The 14,558-nt window shown below is 32.4% G+C and overlaps 1 protein-coding gene across 1 annotated transcript in view; it reads left to right on the top strand.

Moving 5' to 3' along the window:
• Nucleotides 1-14,558, top strand: part of LOC132745865 (vacuolar protein sorting-associated protein 52 homolog) — a 23,282-nt gene extending 8,724 nt beyond the window's left edge. The window contains exons 8-19 of the mRNA XM_060734869.1: nt 1,294-1,444; nt 2,043-2,143; nt 2,493-2,625; nt 4,842-4,899; nt 6,107-6,240; nt 6,797-6,952; nt 9,048-9,166; nt 10,622-10,745; nt 11,314-11,517; nt 11,785-11,962; nt 12,773-12,891; nt 13,837-14,558. Of these exons, the coding sequence (XP_060590852.1) occupies nt 1,294-1,444; nt 2,043-2,143; nt 2,493-2,625; nt 4,842-4,899; nt 6,107-6,240; nt 6,797-6,952; nt 9,048-9,166; nt 10,622-10,745; nt 11,314-11,517; nt 11,785-11,962; nt 12,773-12,891; nt 13,837-13,983 (1,624 nt within the window). The 3' untranslated portion in view covers nt 13,984-14,558. The remainder of the gene's footprint in view (nt 1-1,293; nt 1,445-2,042; nt 2,144-2,492; nt 2,626-4,841; nt 4,900-6,106; nt 6,241-6,796; nt 6,953-9,047; nt 9,167-10,621; nt 10,746-11,313; nt 11,518-11,784; nt 11,963-12,772; nt 12,892-13,836) is intronic.

Raw genomic sequence — 14,558 nt, 5'->3', positions numbered from 1 at the left:
ACAAAGACTGAGTGAGCCGCGTCACAACAAAACCAACGTAATGCGTTTGCGACCAGCATGGATCCAGACCAGCCTGCGCATCTTGGCAGTCTGATCAGGATCCATGCTGTTCGCTTACAAACCCTATTACAAGTAGAGAAACTGATAGCTAACAGCATGGATCCTGATCAGACTGTGCAGATGCGCATGCTCGTCTGAATACTTGTATACGGTTTTGATTCACAGTATGTAAAGTCCGTGAAAAAGAAAATCAGTAGTAGATACTGGTATATTGCTAAAATACAGTCCGACCCCAGTTATTCGACAACCCTTTATTGGAATACCCGGCATTATCCGAAGTAGATCGGTGATCCTGTTTTTATCTCTATATAAGTCTATGTAAATACGAATGTATTATTCAAAATGCATTATCCAAATACCTCCTATTTTTATAACTAAAATTTCGGTCCCGTTTATACAGTTATGAAAGAATTTCACACCTATTATTGTCGCTATGATTGGCGTATGGCCAAAGTTGAATAGTTGTCTTCTGTCACAATATCTGAATTTCGATTATTCAAACCCATTGATTATTGGAAGTAAATTTTCAATCCCACGCAATTCAAATAATCGAGGTTGGACTGTACTGCCAAAGTAAGACTTAGAGTTAAGCAATACCACACTAAATATCTTAAGTTGACGTATCCATCTTTAAATCTTGACAAAAACTCATAAATTGTAGCTATTTTCTATTTGGAGCCTTAATTAACTCTTACCATGCTAAATACCTTATAAGTTTCATCCATTTTTCAATCTAGGCAAAGCCATTCATCGATTTTAGGTAAAATTTCATACTGAATAGTGAATTGATCAGAAGGCACATATCTGCCAGTTGATCTTGGTTTGCACTGGTTGCATAGGTAGAGAATCAATTGCTGCCAGCATGCTAAGAGTGCCTTAGAAATGAAAAAAAAATCCTTCTTTATTAAAGGCAAAATACAAAATCACTATAACTTTACTTATTTCCAAAAAGGAACAGAAGGAAAAGATGGTTCAGATAATTGGCCATTGAGTAACATTTTAGACACCACACATAAAATGCTTTTTGAAAATGAAAATATAAGCATCTCTGGGGCACCATGGGCCTTTTAAATCATAGCTATCTATCTCTCAATAGCTGAGTGAAATAAAGTTATCTGCCTGTCTGTTCGCCTGTCAATGAAGTCATACCCCTGATTGGGGTGTAGACATGAAAAATAACTAAGAAATGTAGCTATTTTATAATGTTCTGAACATGCTGTTATAATTTTTCAGTCATATATTGGACACACCAGTGACAGAGAGGGAGTTTCTAGAGCAGTTACACGAGCTCAATCATAAGATAAACTTTGTGAAAGAACAATCATTTAGGGATGCTAAATCATGTCTAGATGTGAGAGATATTCTGGAAAAACTTAAAATAAAGGTATATTATGTACAAAAACCCATCTATGTCCCAACATGGTTATTTTATGAATAAATTTCTCTTGTTCAAAATACATCCATGCTTATACAAACAAAACAGTCAGTACTAAACAATAAAATGTTCTAGGTTATACGGTAGTAAATTCTTCATTTGTTTATTAAAATATAAAATTATAAAATTATGAGTATTTTGACCTGGAACTTGTAAAGTTTGCTGGACCAGGATATTGCATAAGACAAGAAAGCATATAAAGTGTGTTACATTCTAATTAAATCATAGAGTTTAAATTTAAATTGTTCCATTCTTTCATGTATTTATTATTATGTTCATTGCAAGTTGATAAACTAAAATTGATTAAAAAACTTTTTGAGAATTGTTATTTAAGTGTGATATAAAGAATTGTGTATTAAAATGGTAAATGTTAAAGTTTTCATAAAGAACTCCAACAAAAACTTTATTATTTTTTTTTTAAATAATGAATGTGCTATATTTAAAGGTATGGAAATATTTTATTGATTTACCATTACCTGTGTATCATAGAGAAAGAGCGTTCTCTCTGTATATCTTTCGTATATTTTTTATTAATCTTTATTTTCAGGCCATTGCTAAAATTAGAGAATTCCTTCTAATGAAGATTAATTCATTCAAAAAACCAATGACTAACTATCAAATTCCTCAGGACACCATGTTGAAATTTAGGTTTGTCATTATTTTAATTATACATGTATTTAATTTATTATTTTATGCATAAATATTACAAAACGTGTTGAATTTGAGCTTTTCAAGCATACAGATTTGTAAATGAGAGATTACTGTGATACTAAACTTTATTATTATTACTGTAAGTGAGATGATTAAAAATAACAGTAAAAAAAATCTTATATTAAATCTTTGAGCCCGCTTATAAGGCTACCCATACAATATTGCTTTTTCAAATTTATGGGAAAAGCCAGTCTTATGGTTGGGTAAATACAATAATAGTACATGTACTAGTATAATGAGGCTACTTTTGTTGTTTTCAAGTAATGAAATTCAATCATTTTGACAGGTTCTTCAATGAGTTTTTGATGACAAATGAGAGGCATGTTGCTAAGGAAGTTCGAGATGAATACATGGATACGATGAGTAAAATCTATTTCTCCTATTACAAGGGCTATCTTAGCAGGTTAATGAAACTGCAAGTATGTACTGACACAGTTAGATATTTTCCAATTATATTTATGACCAAATAGTTTGTCACTTTATCACCTTAGTGCAGTAACAGGTTAACTCCTTATATAATTTAATAGGAGTTAAACTGTTACTGCACTAAGGTGACAAGGACACTCTCTACTGTTTTCATATCCTGTGAAATCATTTTTTTGTCCAAGACTGGTAACATTTGTGCAGATATTTTCAAAAATATACCACTTCTGAAAAATTATTTCAAGCTGAAGTGTTGCATGCAAGTTCTGTATTTTTCAGTATTACCTTGAAATTTTACACAATATCTTTAGGATCAGAAATGTATAACTGTAGCTTTGATTTTTACTGAATTATTCCCTGTTGGGATCATAGAATATTCTCTGTCATAGGGTATAATATATGACTCTTGTATTACTAGTATACGCTGAAAAATAACAATCACACTGTCTGTGCATTCACTTATTAGCTCACCTGTCACAAAGTGACAGGGTGAGCTCTTGTGATCGCTTTTCGTCCGGCGTCCGTCCGTCCGTAAACTTTTACTTTAAATGACATCTCCTCATAAACCACTAAGCCAATTTCATCCAAACTTCACAGGAATGTTCCTTTGGTGGTCACCTTTAAAAATTGTTCAAAGAATTTAATTCCATGCAGAACTCTGGTTGCCATGGCAACCGAAAGAAAAAACTTTAAATATCTTCTTTTAAAAACCCCAAAGAGCTAGAGCTTAGATATTTGGCATGAAACATCTTCTAGTAAGTGTCTACCAAGTTTGTTCAAATAAAAGCCCTGGGGTCAAAATTGGCCCCGCCCCAGGGGGTCATTGATTTTCCCTATATACATATAGTAAAAACTTAAAAATTCTTCTTTTAAAGAACCCATGGAGCTAGAGCTAAGATATTTAGCATGAAACATCATCTAGTAAGTGTCTACCAAGTTTGTTCAAATAAAAGCCCTGGGGTCAAAATTAGCCCCGCCCCAGGGGGTCATTGATTTTCTCTATATGCATATAGTAAAAACCTAAAAAATCTTCTTTTAAAGAACCCATAGAGCTAGAGCTAAGATATCTAGCATGAAACATCTTCTAATAAGTGTCTACCAAGTTTGTTCAAATAAAAGCCCTGGGGTCAAAATTGGCCCCGCCCCAGGGGGTCATTGATTTTCCCTATATGCATATAGTAAAAACTTAAAAAATCTTCTTTTAAAGAACCCATAGAGCCATAGCTAAGATATTTAGCATGAAACATCTTCTAATAAGTGTCTACCAAGTTTGTTCAAATAAAAGCCCTGGGGTCAAAATTGGCCCCGCCCCCGGGGGTCATTGATTTTCCCTATATGCATATAGTAAAAACTTAAAAATCTTCTTTTAAAGAACACATAGAGCTAGAGCTAAGATATTTAGCATGAAATATCTTCTAATAAGCGTCTACCAAGTTTGTTTAAATAAAAGCCCTGGTGTCAAAATTGGCCCTGCCCCAGGGGGTCATTGATTTTCCCTATATGCATATAGTAAAAACTTAAAAATTCTTCTTTTAAAGAACCAAAGAGCTAGAGCTAAGATATTTAGCATGAAACATGTGCTAATGGGTGTCTACAAAGTTTGTTCAAGTAAAAGCCCTGGGGTCAAAATTTATTGCTATACACATATAAGGAAAATCTTGACCTTAAAAATCTTCTTTGAAAAAACCCAAATAGCTAGAGTTTAGATATTAAGCATGAAACATCTTCTAGTAAGTGTCTACAAAGTTTGTTCAAATAACAGCCCTGGGGCTAAAACTGGCCCCGCCCCAGAGGTGTCATTGTTTTTAACTATATGTGTATAGTAAAAACTTAAAAAATCTTCTTTTAAAAAACCCAATGAGCTAGAGGTTAGATTGCAGGAAACATCTTTTTGTGGGTGTCTACCAAGTTTGTTCAAATAAAAGCCCTTGGGTTAAAATTGGCCCTGCCAAAGGGGGGGGGGGGGAGGTCATTGTTTTTCATTATATGTGTGTAGTAAAAACTTAACATCTTGAAACATCTCCTAATGAGTGTCTTCTAAGTTTGTTCAAATAAAAGCCCTGGGGTTTAAACTAGCCCCGCTCCGGGGGCCTAAATACAGGTGAGCGACCTCAGGGCCATCATGGCCCTCTTGTTAATAAATTTCCAGCTTTAATTTTGTTATTGTCTAGATTTCAATTGTTTTGACCATAATGATCTTTTATTATTTCAGTTTGAGGAAGGGGCAACAAAAGATGATCTGATGGCAGTGGACGAGACTGCAAAGAAAGATATCCTTTATATTTTACATGTCAAGTTTTTAAATATGATACTTAAATTCAATGTTTGACTTATTATAGCTATGATATACAGTTGACTTTCGATAAGTCAAAATCGCTTTACTCAAAATTCCGCGTTAGTCGAAGAATTTCTAAAGTCCCGTCAAATTTCCTTCTTTATCTTTGTATTTTAACTCTGCTTAGGTCAAATTTTGACTTACCGAGACTCCTGTTTAGTGGGAAAAAAAAATTTGTCCGGTCGCTTAAAGTCCAACATATTTTCATCTCAATTAGTCGAAGTGTGAAAACAGCCGACTGATCAAAGGTCGGCAACATCAAGGTGAGATGTTGTCACTCGTGATTCACACTTTTTATAGTAATTTTAATTGCCGGTCATCATGTATTATTAACATGTCGTAAAAGTGGCTTTAATCGGCTTCAGGACTTAATTGGTTTTAACAGTTAGATAACTAAATTAAGATTTAATTACATTTCTTAAAGAAAGTTGACTCTTGCCAGTCTGACAGGTGTTAGTCAAATATCAGCCTAGGTATTGATGTTTGTTATCAACGTAAATGACATTTGTATAATTAATGTTCCGTCATATTGCATACATTAATATGTACTTCCGGTTCACGATAGTTGCTACTTTCGTTTTCGTCCGATAATCAATTCACTTCAAATATTAGATAAATTGTTGTTAGTCAAATTCCGTTTCTCTCGAAGTAAAATGCCCAGTCCCTTGAATTTCGAGCTACTGTATAAATTCTTTAGAACCTAAATTTTTAGGTTGACTATTCCAAAAATAGGGAGAGTTATCGTACTCACCAAGACATCAAGTAACTGTCACACTTTTGTGCAAGTTGTTATCTCCAAAACACCTTAAGGGAATGGATTGAAACTTGACATACTTCTCTGAGTGCATAATAGGGGGTCACTGTCCAAGACCCATAACACTTATGTAAATTTTAACGGAATTATGGCCCTTTTTGAAAATAGAAATTTTTTACAATATCTGGGCTCTGTTTTAATATCAAGCACTGAGAATTGTAGAGCCTGCTGTCCTAATGACAGCTCTTTTTGTTGTTTGATATAGGGTTCTTCTACTGAATAGTTTTGTAGTCCTTGAGAAATCAATTCTGCGGATTATTATAATTGTATCTATAGAAGATTTTGAACTTCTCCAATTTTATATGATAGTTTCTTTAACATTGAGTAAGTTTTTTCACTAGTAAGAGCACATTAAAGAACAGATCAACAGTGTTTACAGTAGGTAACCGTGGTGACGTTCTGACGACCGAGTTAGAAGCTCCAATCATTGTACCTCATGCTGCACAAAAATCTGAAAACAGGGTTTGTATTTATTTTTTTTTGGAGGGGGGGGGGGGGGCAGGGGGGTGTTCGTATTCGATTTGGTAGTGCTTTTAAGTCGCAAAAATGCTGTGAATTTTAATAGTCCAAGGTGCAGTCAATGAATTATTATAGGGCATGAAAAGGCTTCTGGATAGGACGATTTATACTGTGTTAACAGATAGAAAGTTCCTACAAATGTAGGAAGCTCATTTAGAAAGATTCAAATTCACATCAATGATTGTTATATGTTTAAGACAGCGCCTGTTACCCCTCTGCCATGGAGACCCTGAATTGTATATTCATATATTTAAATCTTCATATTCATAAAGAATATGATTTTCCATAGAAATTATAAAAAAAGAATTTTTTTTTATGACTGGACTTACAATATTAATGTTGATTTTTGTTTGATGTGAATATAAATTGATGTTATCAAGTTATTATTATCAATTTGTAGAGAAAAAAAACAGAAAAAACAAAAAACAACTGAAATTGTAAGTGGTAAGAAATGTGATATTTTCTTGTGATATATTTGTATATGTTCTATATTTTACAGTACACATTTGAGAGTTTATTCCGCAGTCTACATTTTGCACTGATGGATAATGCCTGTAGGGAGTACTTGTTCCTCACTGATTTCTTTATGGCGTCGGGAACTTCTGCGATAGATTTGTTTAATACGGTGTTTGGTAAAACACTCTCAATATATCTGGTATGTTATCTCTATAATACTGTATGTTTGTAACATCGCTTTTCATTGGATAATTGTGGCATTTAAATAGTTTTATATACACAGCTGTTGTCAATTTATGTGAAAATCTCACTTTTTTCTCTAAAAATCTAAAAAAAATGATATTTGCTGTATTGTTACAAATATTTCTGACAGGTTATATGACCGTATATAAATGGTTGTTTTGCAATATAACCCTTGCCTAGCGGCTTGGGTTATATTTACAAACAACCATTTATGTAAGGCCATATAACCTGTCAAAAATCTTTATAACTAATAATATAAACTATGATGAGGTTTTTTGTCTTTTATGAAGTGCAAAAAAGAAATGGTTTATGACAAAGTGTTGTAGGGATATTAATAAAGTTCAGAGATAACTATAGTTACTGTAAAATCAGAAATTATCATGAGGTATCAGTTTTTACTAATTGAAGATTTAAGTAAAAATAACTGTTAGCTATGTATCTACTGGTTGGGGACCACCAAAACCGGACAACCACCAAACCCGGACGGCCCCGTAAATTCATAATTTAGATATTTTTCTTTGTTCGTTGGTTGTCGATCTATCAGTCACTTTAAATCAACAATACATGCATGTTTCTTCTATAATTAAGTAATTAAATTCATTTCAACAGTAATATTTTAATGTCTATTTCAAGAATGCTGACATTGAAAATTTGGGGGTTAAGAGTGCAATACCTGGCATCATATACCAGCTATAGTTATTGGCAGAGTAAACTAATAGAATATCCAAAACGTCAGCATTTGTTGCTGAAATATTGTATATTATGTTAAAAAATAAAAAATTTAAACACCCTAGCATTTAAATGAATTAAATCACATCATGTACATATCTGTCCGGACACATGGTACTGTAGTGTAGACAATTTAGGTAATTTTGATACCCTCCTTGACGAGCCTCAGATATAAGTGTCAATATAATCAGAAATAAACAAACTAGTTTGTTAGTTAGGAGAAGAACCTAGCTGTACTGTGTCAAATTTTCAGGTCTCTAGGTTTGAAATTATGAAATCTTTATGGAAAAATGTTCAAAAAGTGTCCGGTTGATGGTCTCCGACCAGTACCATATAAATTCAACCGAATATAAGGTAAAACAAATCTTTTATCTTGCCAATCAGTCCGAAATGTTGATTTTGCGAATGTATTGCTTTGAGAAAATATCTGATTCCTTGTCATCGTGTTGATTAAATTTGTAGACCTAAAAGATTTTTATTTTTACATAAAAATTCTGCAAACGTGATAAAATATAATAATATTGAGAGTTGCAAACAATGAAATGGCTTTATGACAGTAAGAGATTATATGACATCTTAACCCACTCTACACTAAAAATCTTTCATGGACTTGTCCATCTGAAATTTCAGACTGGGCAAAAACATTCATTGTTTTTAGGGGAAATTTTAAAATATATACTGAATGAATAGGAAATAATGTAGAATATGATAAGATGGTGTTGGATGTGATTTAAGGCTCAGAAATAAGTATTCAGGAAACATAAGATAGCTGTTTGTGATAAATCTGGGGGTGTCAAGTTTATCAGTTTTAGAAGATTCGTTCGGTTTTAGCCTAAAACTGATCAGAAATTTCAAAAACCGAGGTTAGCTGAAATCTTAAGAAATTTCAGATTTATTTTAAACATAACATTTGTTTCTTTTAGTCAAGAAAAGACATTTTGTTTATAAATCAATTTTTTTTTCGATTGCATTCTATCTTACATGTATGTATGGTATGGTCCTTATGGAAAACAGTTACTACATAATAGAATGTGTTTTGTAATTGTTGTTGAATACAACAAAATACACACAAAATGTGTTATCTTTATATTAATAAAAAATAATTGATGTCACAAATCAAAAGAATTCTTTTTGTACGGTTGGTTAAACATTTAACACGGTTATTAAATACTGTTTAAACAGTTAACTTTTTTGTTAACTGTGACACCCCTAGATAAATCTCAATTTAGTCTTCAATATCTTCTGAAATGGTTTAATTGTTTTGCTATGGATGATTTTTGAAGCTGTTTATTTCTGATTATTAAGTGATTTTTGTATTTCAGAAATCCATGGAAGAGCATATAAATGAATGTTATGATTCCATCGCCATATTTCTGTCAATTCATATAGTACACCGGTTCCGTTCTATCATGGAAAACAGAGGGGTACCAGCACTTGAAAGGTCTGTTCAGATGCTTTTTGCATTATATGCATAACATCCTTTGGAGGGTCATTCTGAAGATAGTTATATAGCATATATATTATTTAACATTACATGAAAATCTCTCACAATTCCTTAATCTTCATGTAACCTTCTTTTTCTTTTTCTTTTGGTCAAATATATACATGTATGTATTGAAATATGGCTTTCAAAATGGCTGCCACTTTAGTCAAGGGAGTTGAATATTGAAAACATCGGGTAACAGCATGTACACATCTTATGATATTGTATAAAATTACAAGACTCCTTAGGAAAACCTTTTGTTTTTGCTTCCAAAAGTTTTCAATAAGCAATTAGTCAGATATCTGGAAAATTGCTGTTTTCATTCCAAAATTTTATAATATTGTTTTACTTGAACCGTTATATTATAATGTGATATATAGAGAATAACATGCTACTGTCTTTTGATATCAATTTTATCAGGCGAGGCTGATATGGGCTAGAAAGGGCGAGGCTTGTCGAGCCCTTTCTGCCCATATCAGCCGAGCCTGATAAAATTGATATCAAAAGACAGTAGCATGTTTTTCTATTTATCATGTTACACATAATAACTGTCAAAATAACAAAATAATCTACTTTTAAATAGCGAATTTTGTTAAAAAGGAGAATTTTTGTTCAAAGAAATAATTCTTGAAAACAAATTCATCCGCCCCTGACACTTAGAATTTGTATTTGGCGGCCATTTTTTCTTTCGACTCGGGTAAAAGATACAACAGAATGTAGGCCTTATACGATAACATTCTTACCTTTAATTTAAACATCGATCCAAAAATCCGCTTAGAATCACATAAACTAAACTTTACTGCAATTTTTGTCTTGAATTGTCAAATTCAAAAGTTCACGATAATTTCAATCAAAGAAATGTCAAATCGGCAATCAAACACAAGCTACACAAACATGCGTCTTATTTTTTAAACGAAACAATTTGTTCACTTATTAAATAATAATCCGGCGAAATAAAGTAAACATTTACAAGTTCTCAAAGAAAATCGTCAGCCTGTTTGTTATGATTACATGTATAGTATGACGTGAACATCGATGATGTCATTTGCAATATAAATTATGACGTCACTTCATTTAGTTGGTGCTAAAACTATTCGCTATCTAATTTATTCGTAATTGAAATCGAAATAATAAATAAATAAATTTCGCATATTGATCCAAGACTTGTAAGGGTATGAGATTACATTGTAGAATTCACATGCTGATGAAAATGCTTGAATATAAGCAATTGAAAAAAGTCCGTTAAAATGGGCGGGGCTAATTTTTGATATCAGGTTACTGACGTGATATCAAAAATAATTATCAGGCAAGTGTTATCGGGAAGTTACCATAGCAGTTGCATGATATAATAGATTATTTTTCAGCAAATAGTTTTTAATTTTAACTTTTAATCAAGTTATGTTTTGTTTTCAGATACTGGGATAGTGTGTTACATGTAATGTGGCCTCGTTTTGAATATATTCTTGTCCTCAATATTCAGAGTGTCAGAGACTGTGATCCCGAAAAGTTAGGCCATATTGATGTCAGACCTAATTACGTAAGTTTTAACATTGCTGACATTATATACTCAGCCAGACTTTAAAGACATTATGATGTCAGGCCAAACTATGTATATTGTTAGATATAAGGTAAGAACATATTCATGTTGGACCAAACTATGTTCATTGTTAGGTTTAAGAATTATTACTATTTAAGTTACAGGTTTCAAGACATAATTATGTTAGGCCAAAACTATGTAAGTTAAAAAAATAAAGACAAATTGATATGATGCCAAATTCTGAACAATATTTTATAGCAACTGAAATAGTATCGTGCATTTTACCATTACATCATGACATCCAGTATTGTTTTTCGTGACATTTTACATGTTACAATATGTTTTGTTATATAATCAGTTCAATAAAAACAAACGCTTTTCTTAAGCTTTCGACGTTTAGTCTTCTTCAGAAAAAATTGACGTTTATCTGGTTTCAGATACTGGGATAGTGTGTTACATCCCTAGAGGAGACAATGAAAGGAAACTGAAAATTTCATTTTTTTTTTTTAAATATATTTTGGTATAATCTTCACTAACTAAGCATGACTGGGAATATTTTATCATACAGATAACAAGACGATATGCAGAATACTCAGCGGCAATCCTTGGTATCAACCAGTCCTACCCGGATGAAAGAGCAGACAGAATTCTAGGACAGCTACAGACCGAAGTAGAAAATTTTATCTTAAAACTGGCGGCAGAGTTCCCACACAGAAAAGAACAGCTTATCTTCCTGATCAACAACTATGACATGATGTTGGGCGTTATTACAGTATGTTTCAATGATATATATCCTATTTTTAAATTAACATTTTATTTTTTCAAGATAAAAACATATTTAGATATTCATTATTCTGGGTCTGTGAGATGAATGTTTCAAGCTTGCAAAAACTAACTCGTTGGTTTAGTGGCACAATACCAATCTAGATATAAAAAAACATAAAGCTGTATCAAATGCTTTCTTTACCTTAGAAGAGAAGAAGATAGAATTAGTGTCAGTGTCAAACATTTTAAATGTCATGATTTTTACAATGTATAGGAAAGGACAACGGAAGATTCAAAGGAGTCTGAGAGTTTTAAAGAATTGCTGACAGCACGTACACACGAGTTTATTGAGGAGGTTCTTACGCCACATTTTGGCGGAATGATCATGTTTGTTAAAGATCTTGAAGGTCACATAGAGCGTGGAAATATGGAGGCTCTACGTAATGAAGAACGTGAGACTTATTTATTGTTTTGTTTTAAGGAAACAGGTTGTTACCCGAGTTGGGCTCGAACCCTCACTCTCTAGGTTGGGAGTTAGGCTCGGGTTACATGTGAGATTTGTTCATAAATTGACATCAGCCACAGCCATCATGTATTGTTTATATAAACTATACAAACATCACGATCATCCAATGAAAAGTGACATTACAAACGTGCGGTATTATAAAGATAATAGCCACTAGAATCTGATGAAAAGCTAAAAAAAAGTTAATAGCCCTGTTGGCTATTATAAAACATTACATAACTATGGCGCAAGAGTGTGATAGAGTCATTTAATAAAAACAATAATTCACTAGTGTATTAATTTGACATGATGTCATTTGCTATTTCTATTTACAGACTTAACATAAAAGTTTGCTAAATTTCAGCATTACAATGTAATCCACTTCAATGAAAAATGATTCTTTTCTTACTATGTTCACTTTTTATTTTGTGTGCGTGTAGTTCATTACTTAATTAATTGAACTTGTTCAATTAAATAAAGTAAAATATTATATTGGTGTAGTTCATTAGTAAATTTATTGAGCTCACCCAATTAAATAAAGTAAAATATTATATTCCTGTAGTTCATTATTTGATTTATTGAAATTGCTCAATTAAGTAAAGTAAAATATTAAATTGGTGTAGTTCATTACTTAATTTATTGAACTTGCTCAATTAAATAATATCATGTTTGCTAGATGATCCCATTATATGATTATTATCAAGCAAGGAATTCAGTATTGGACCTTCAACCATTGAATATGTTCTATTTATCACAGAAAGGGTTACACAGCTTGTGAGAGGTTTTAACAGTGACTGGAAGCGTGCACTAGAATATATAAACCAAGAGGTGATGAGATCTTTTACCAACTTTAAAAATGGAACACAAATATTACAGGTATGTACAATGTCTACTATTACCAGAAATTACATTAATTGAGCCATACCATGACAAAACCAACATAGTGCGTTTGTGACCAGCACGGATCCAGACCAGTCTGTGCATCCACGCAGTCTGTTTAGGATCCATGCTGTTTGTTGTCAGTTTCTCTACTTGTAATAGGGTTTGGAGGCGAACAGCATGGATCCTGATCAAACTGCATGGATACGCAGGCTTGTCTAGATCCATGCTTGTCGCAGCAAACTTTGTTGGTTTTGTCATAGCGCGGCTCAATTATAGCTACCATTTATTCAGTGCAAAGCATATCAACGATATATCGATATCTGATGACAAATATCAATGATGCATCAATATATCGATAATTACCTATAAATAATTGTCTGTCATTTACTGTTTCATACCTATTTAAATGATTTCATTGAAATACATGTTCTGTTCAGTGCCTTGTTTATAAATGCCCATTGCATGATTTTTTTCCTGACCATTTTTTGTCATATCTGCTACTTTAGATGTAAAAGTTGGTCCTCCTCCCCCAGTAACGTGGTCACAAGACCTTGACAGTGTATTTGTTACTTAATTTAAATTTTATAAAATGGTCATAACATATTTATAGCAAGTGGCTAGAATTATCCAAAACCTTTAAGTTTAAAAAAATGGACATAGCCATTTAGCGAGGGAATAGAATTATCCTTCAAAAGTATAGCTGGAAAATAATGATATGATATGAAACAATTTTGATAACTTAATATGAAACAAATTAAAAGAATAAATTCTTTAAAGTGGGAAAAAATAGAAGGCCCTCATGATTTTAGTGGGTCATATTGAATGTCGTAAAACTTCACCTTTTTTAAGCAGACATTGTACTGATAATGATTTCATACATCATAATATTGTTCTTCTACAAAACTTTGAGTGTATATAAAATGCTGGGTTATATTACAGGGAGCTTTAACACAGTTGATACAGTACTACCATAGATTCCAGAAAGTATTGAACCAGGGACCACTACGTAATCTACAGATACGAAATGAACTCATCAATATTCATCATGTGATGGTTGAAGTGAAGAAATATAAACCTACGTTCTGATTGGTTTAAAAAGTCAACACTTTTCTCATCTTTACAGTCCTGTTTATTTTATGCCAAACTAAAAGAAAGTGCAAGGATGCCAACTGTATATGCCCCGTGCAAGGATGCTAACTGTATATGCCCCCACAATGGGGGCATTTAGTTTTGCCCTTGTCCATCATGCTGTGGAATTTGGGGGGATATGTGTCCTATGAACACATTTCTAGTTCCGATATTGTTAGTAATCTTGACTTACCCAGACTGATGAATTAAACACTCAAAAGTTAAAATATTATTTTATGGTTATTTATGATATTCAAATTCAAAATTATTTCATTCTTTATATTATGTATTAAACCATTATACTGTAATTATCATTCCAAGTAAAATATTGTACATCCTGTTATTTAAAGCTGCATTTTATAAATTTTGTAAAAAAAAAATTATGTAAAAACAGAAACAGCTACATTTCATTAATAAAATGGGTTTTATATCTAATACCATTCTTATTTTGGTGTGCAGACAACCAAAATGAGCTTTATGAGCATAAATGTCTGCAACCTCATTGTGGCGATATGAAAAGATATAAATTTGCA

This window comes from Ruditapes philippinarum, unplaced genomic scaffold (genome assembly GCF_026571515.1).
Source record: "Ruditapes philippinarum isolate M1 unplaced genomic scaffold, ASM2657151v2 ctg211_1_1_1_1, whole genome shotgun sequence".
NCBI lineage: Eukaryota > Metazoa > Mollusca > Bivalvia > Venerida > Veneridae > Ruditapes > Ruditapes philippinarum.
Note: the sequence above shows the minus strand (reverse complement) of the source record. Positions and strands in the feature narration are given on the sequence as shown.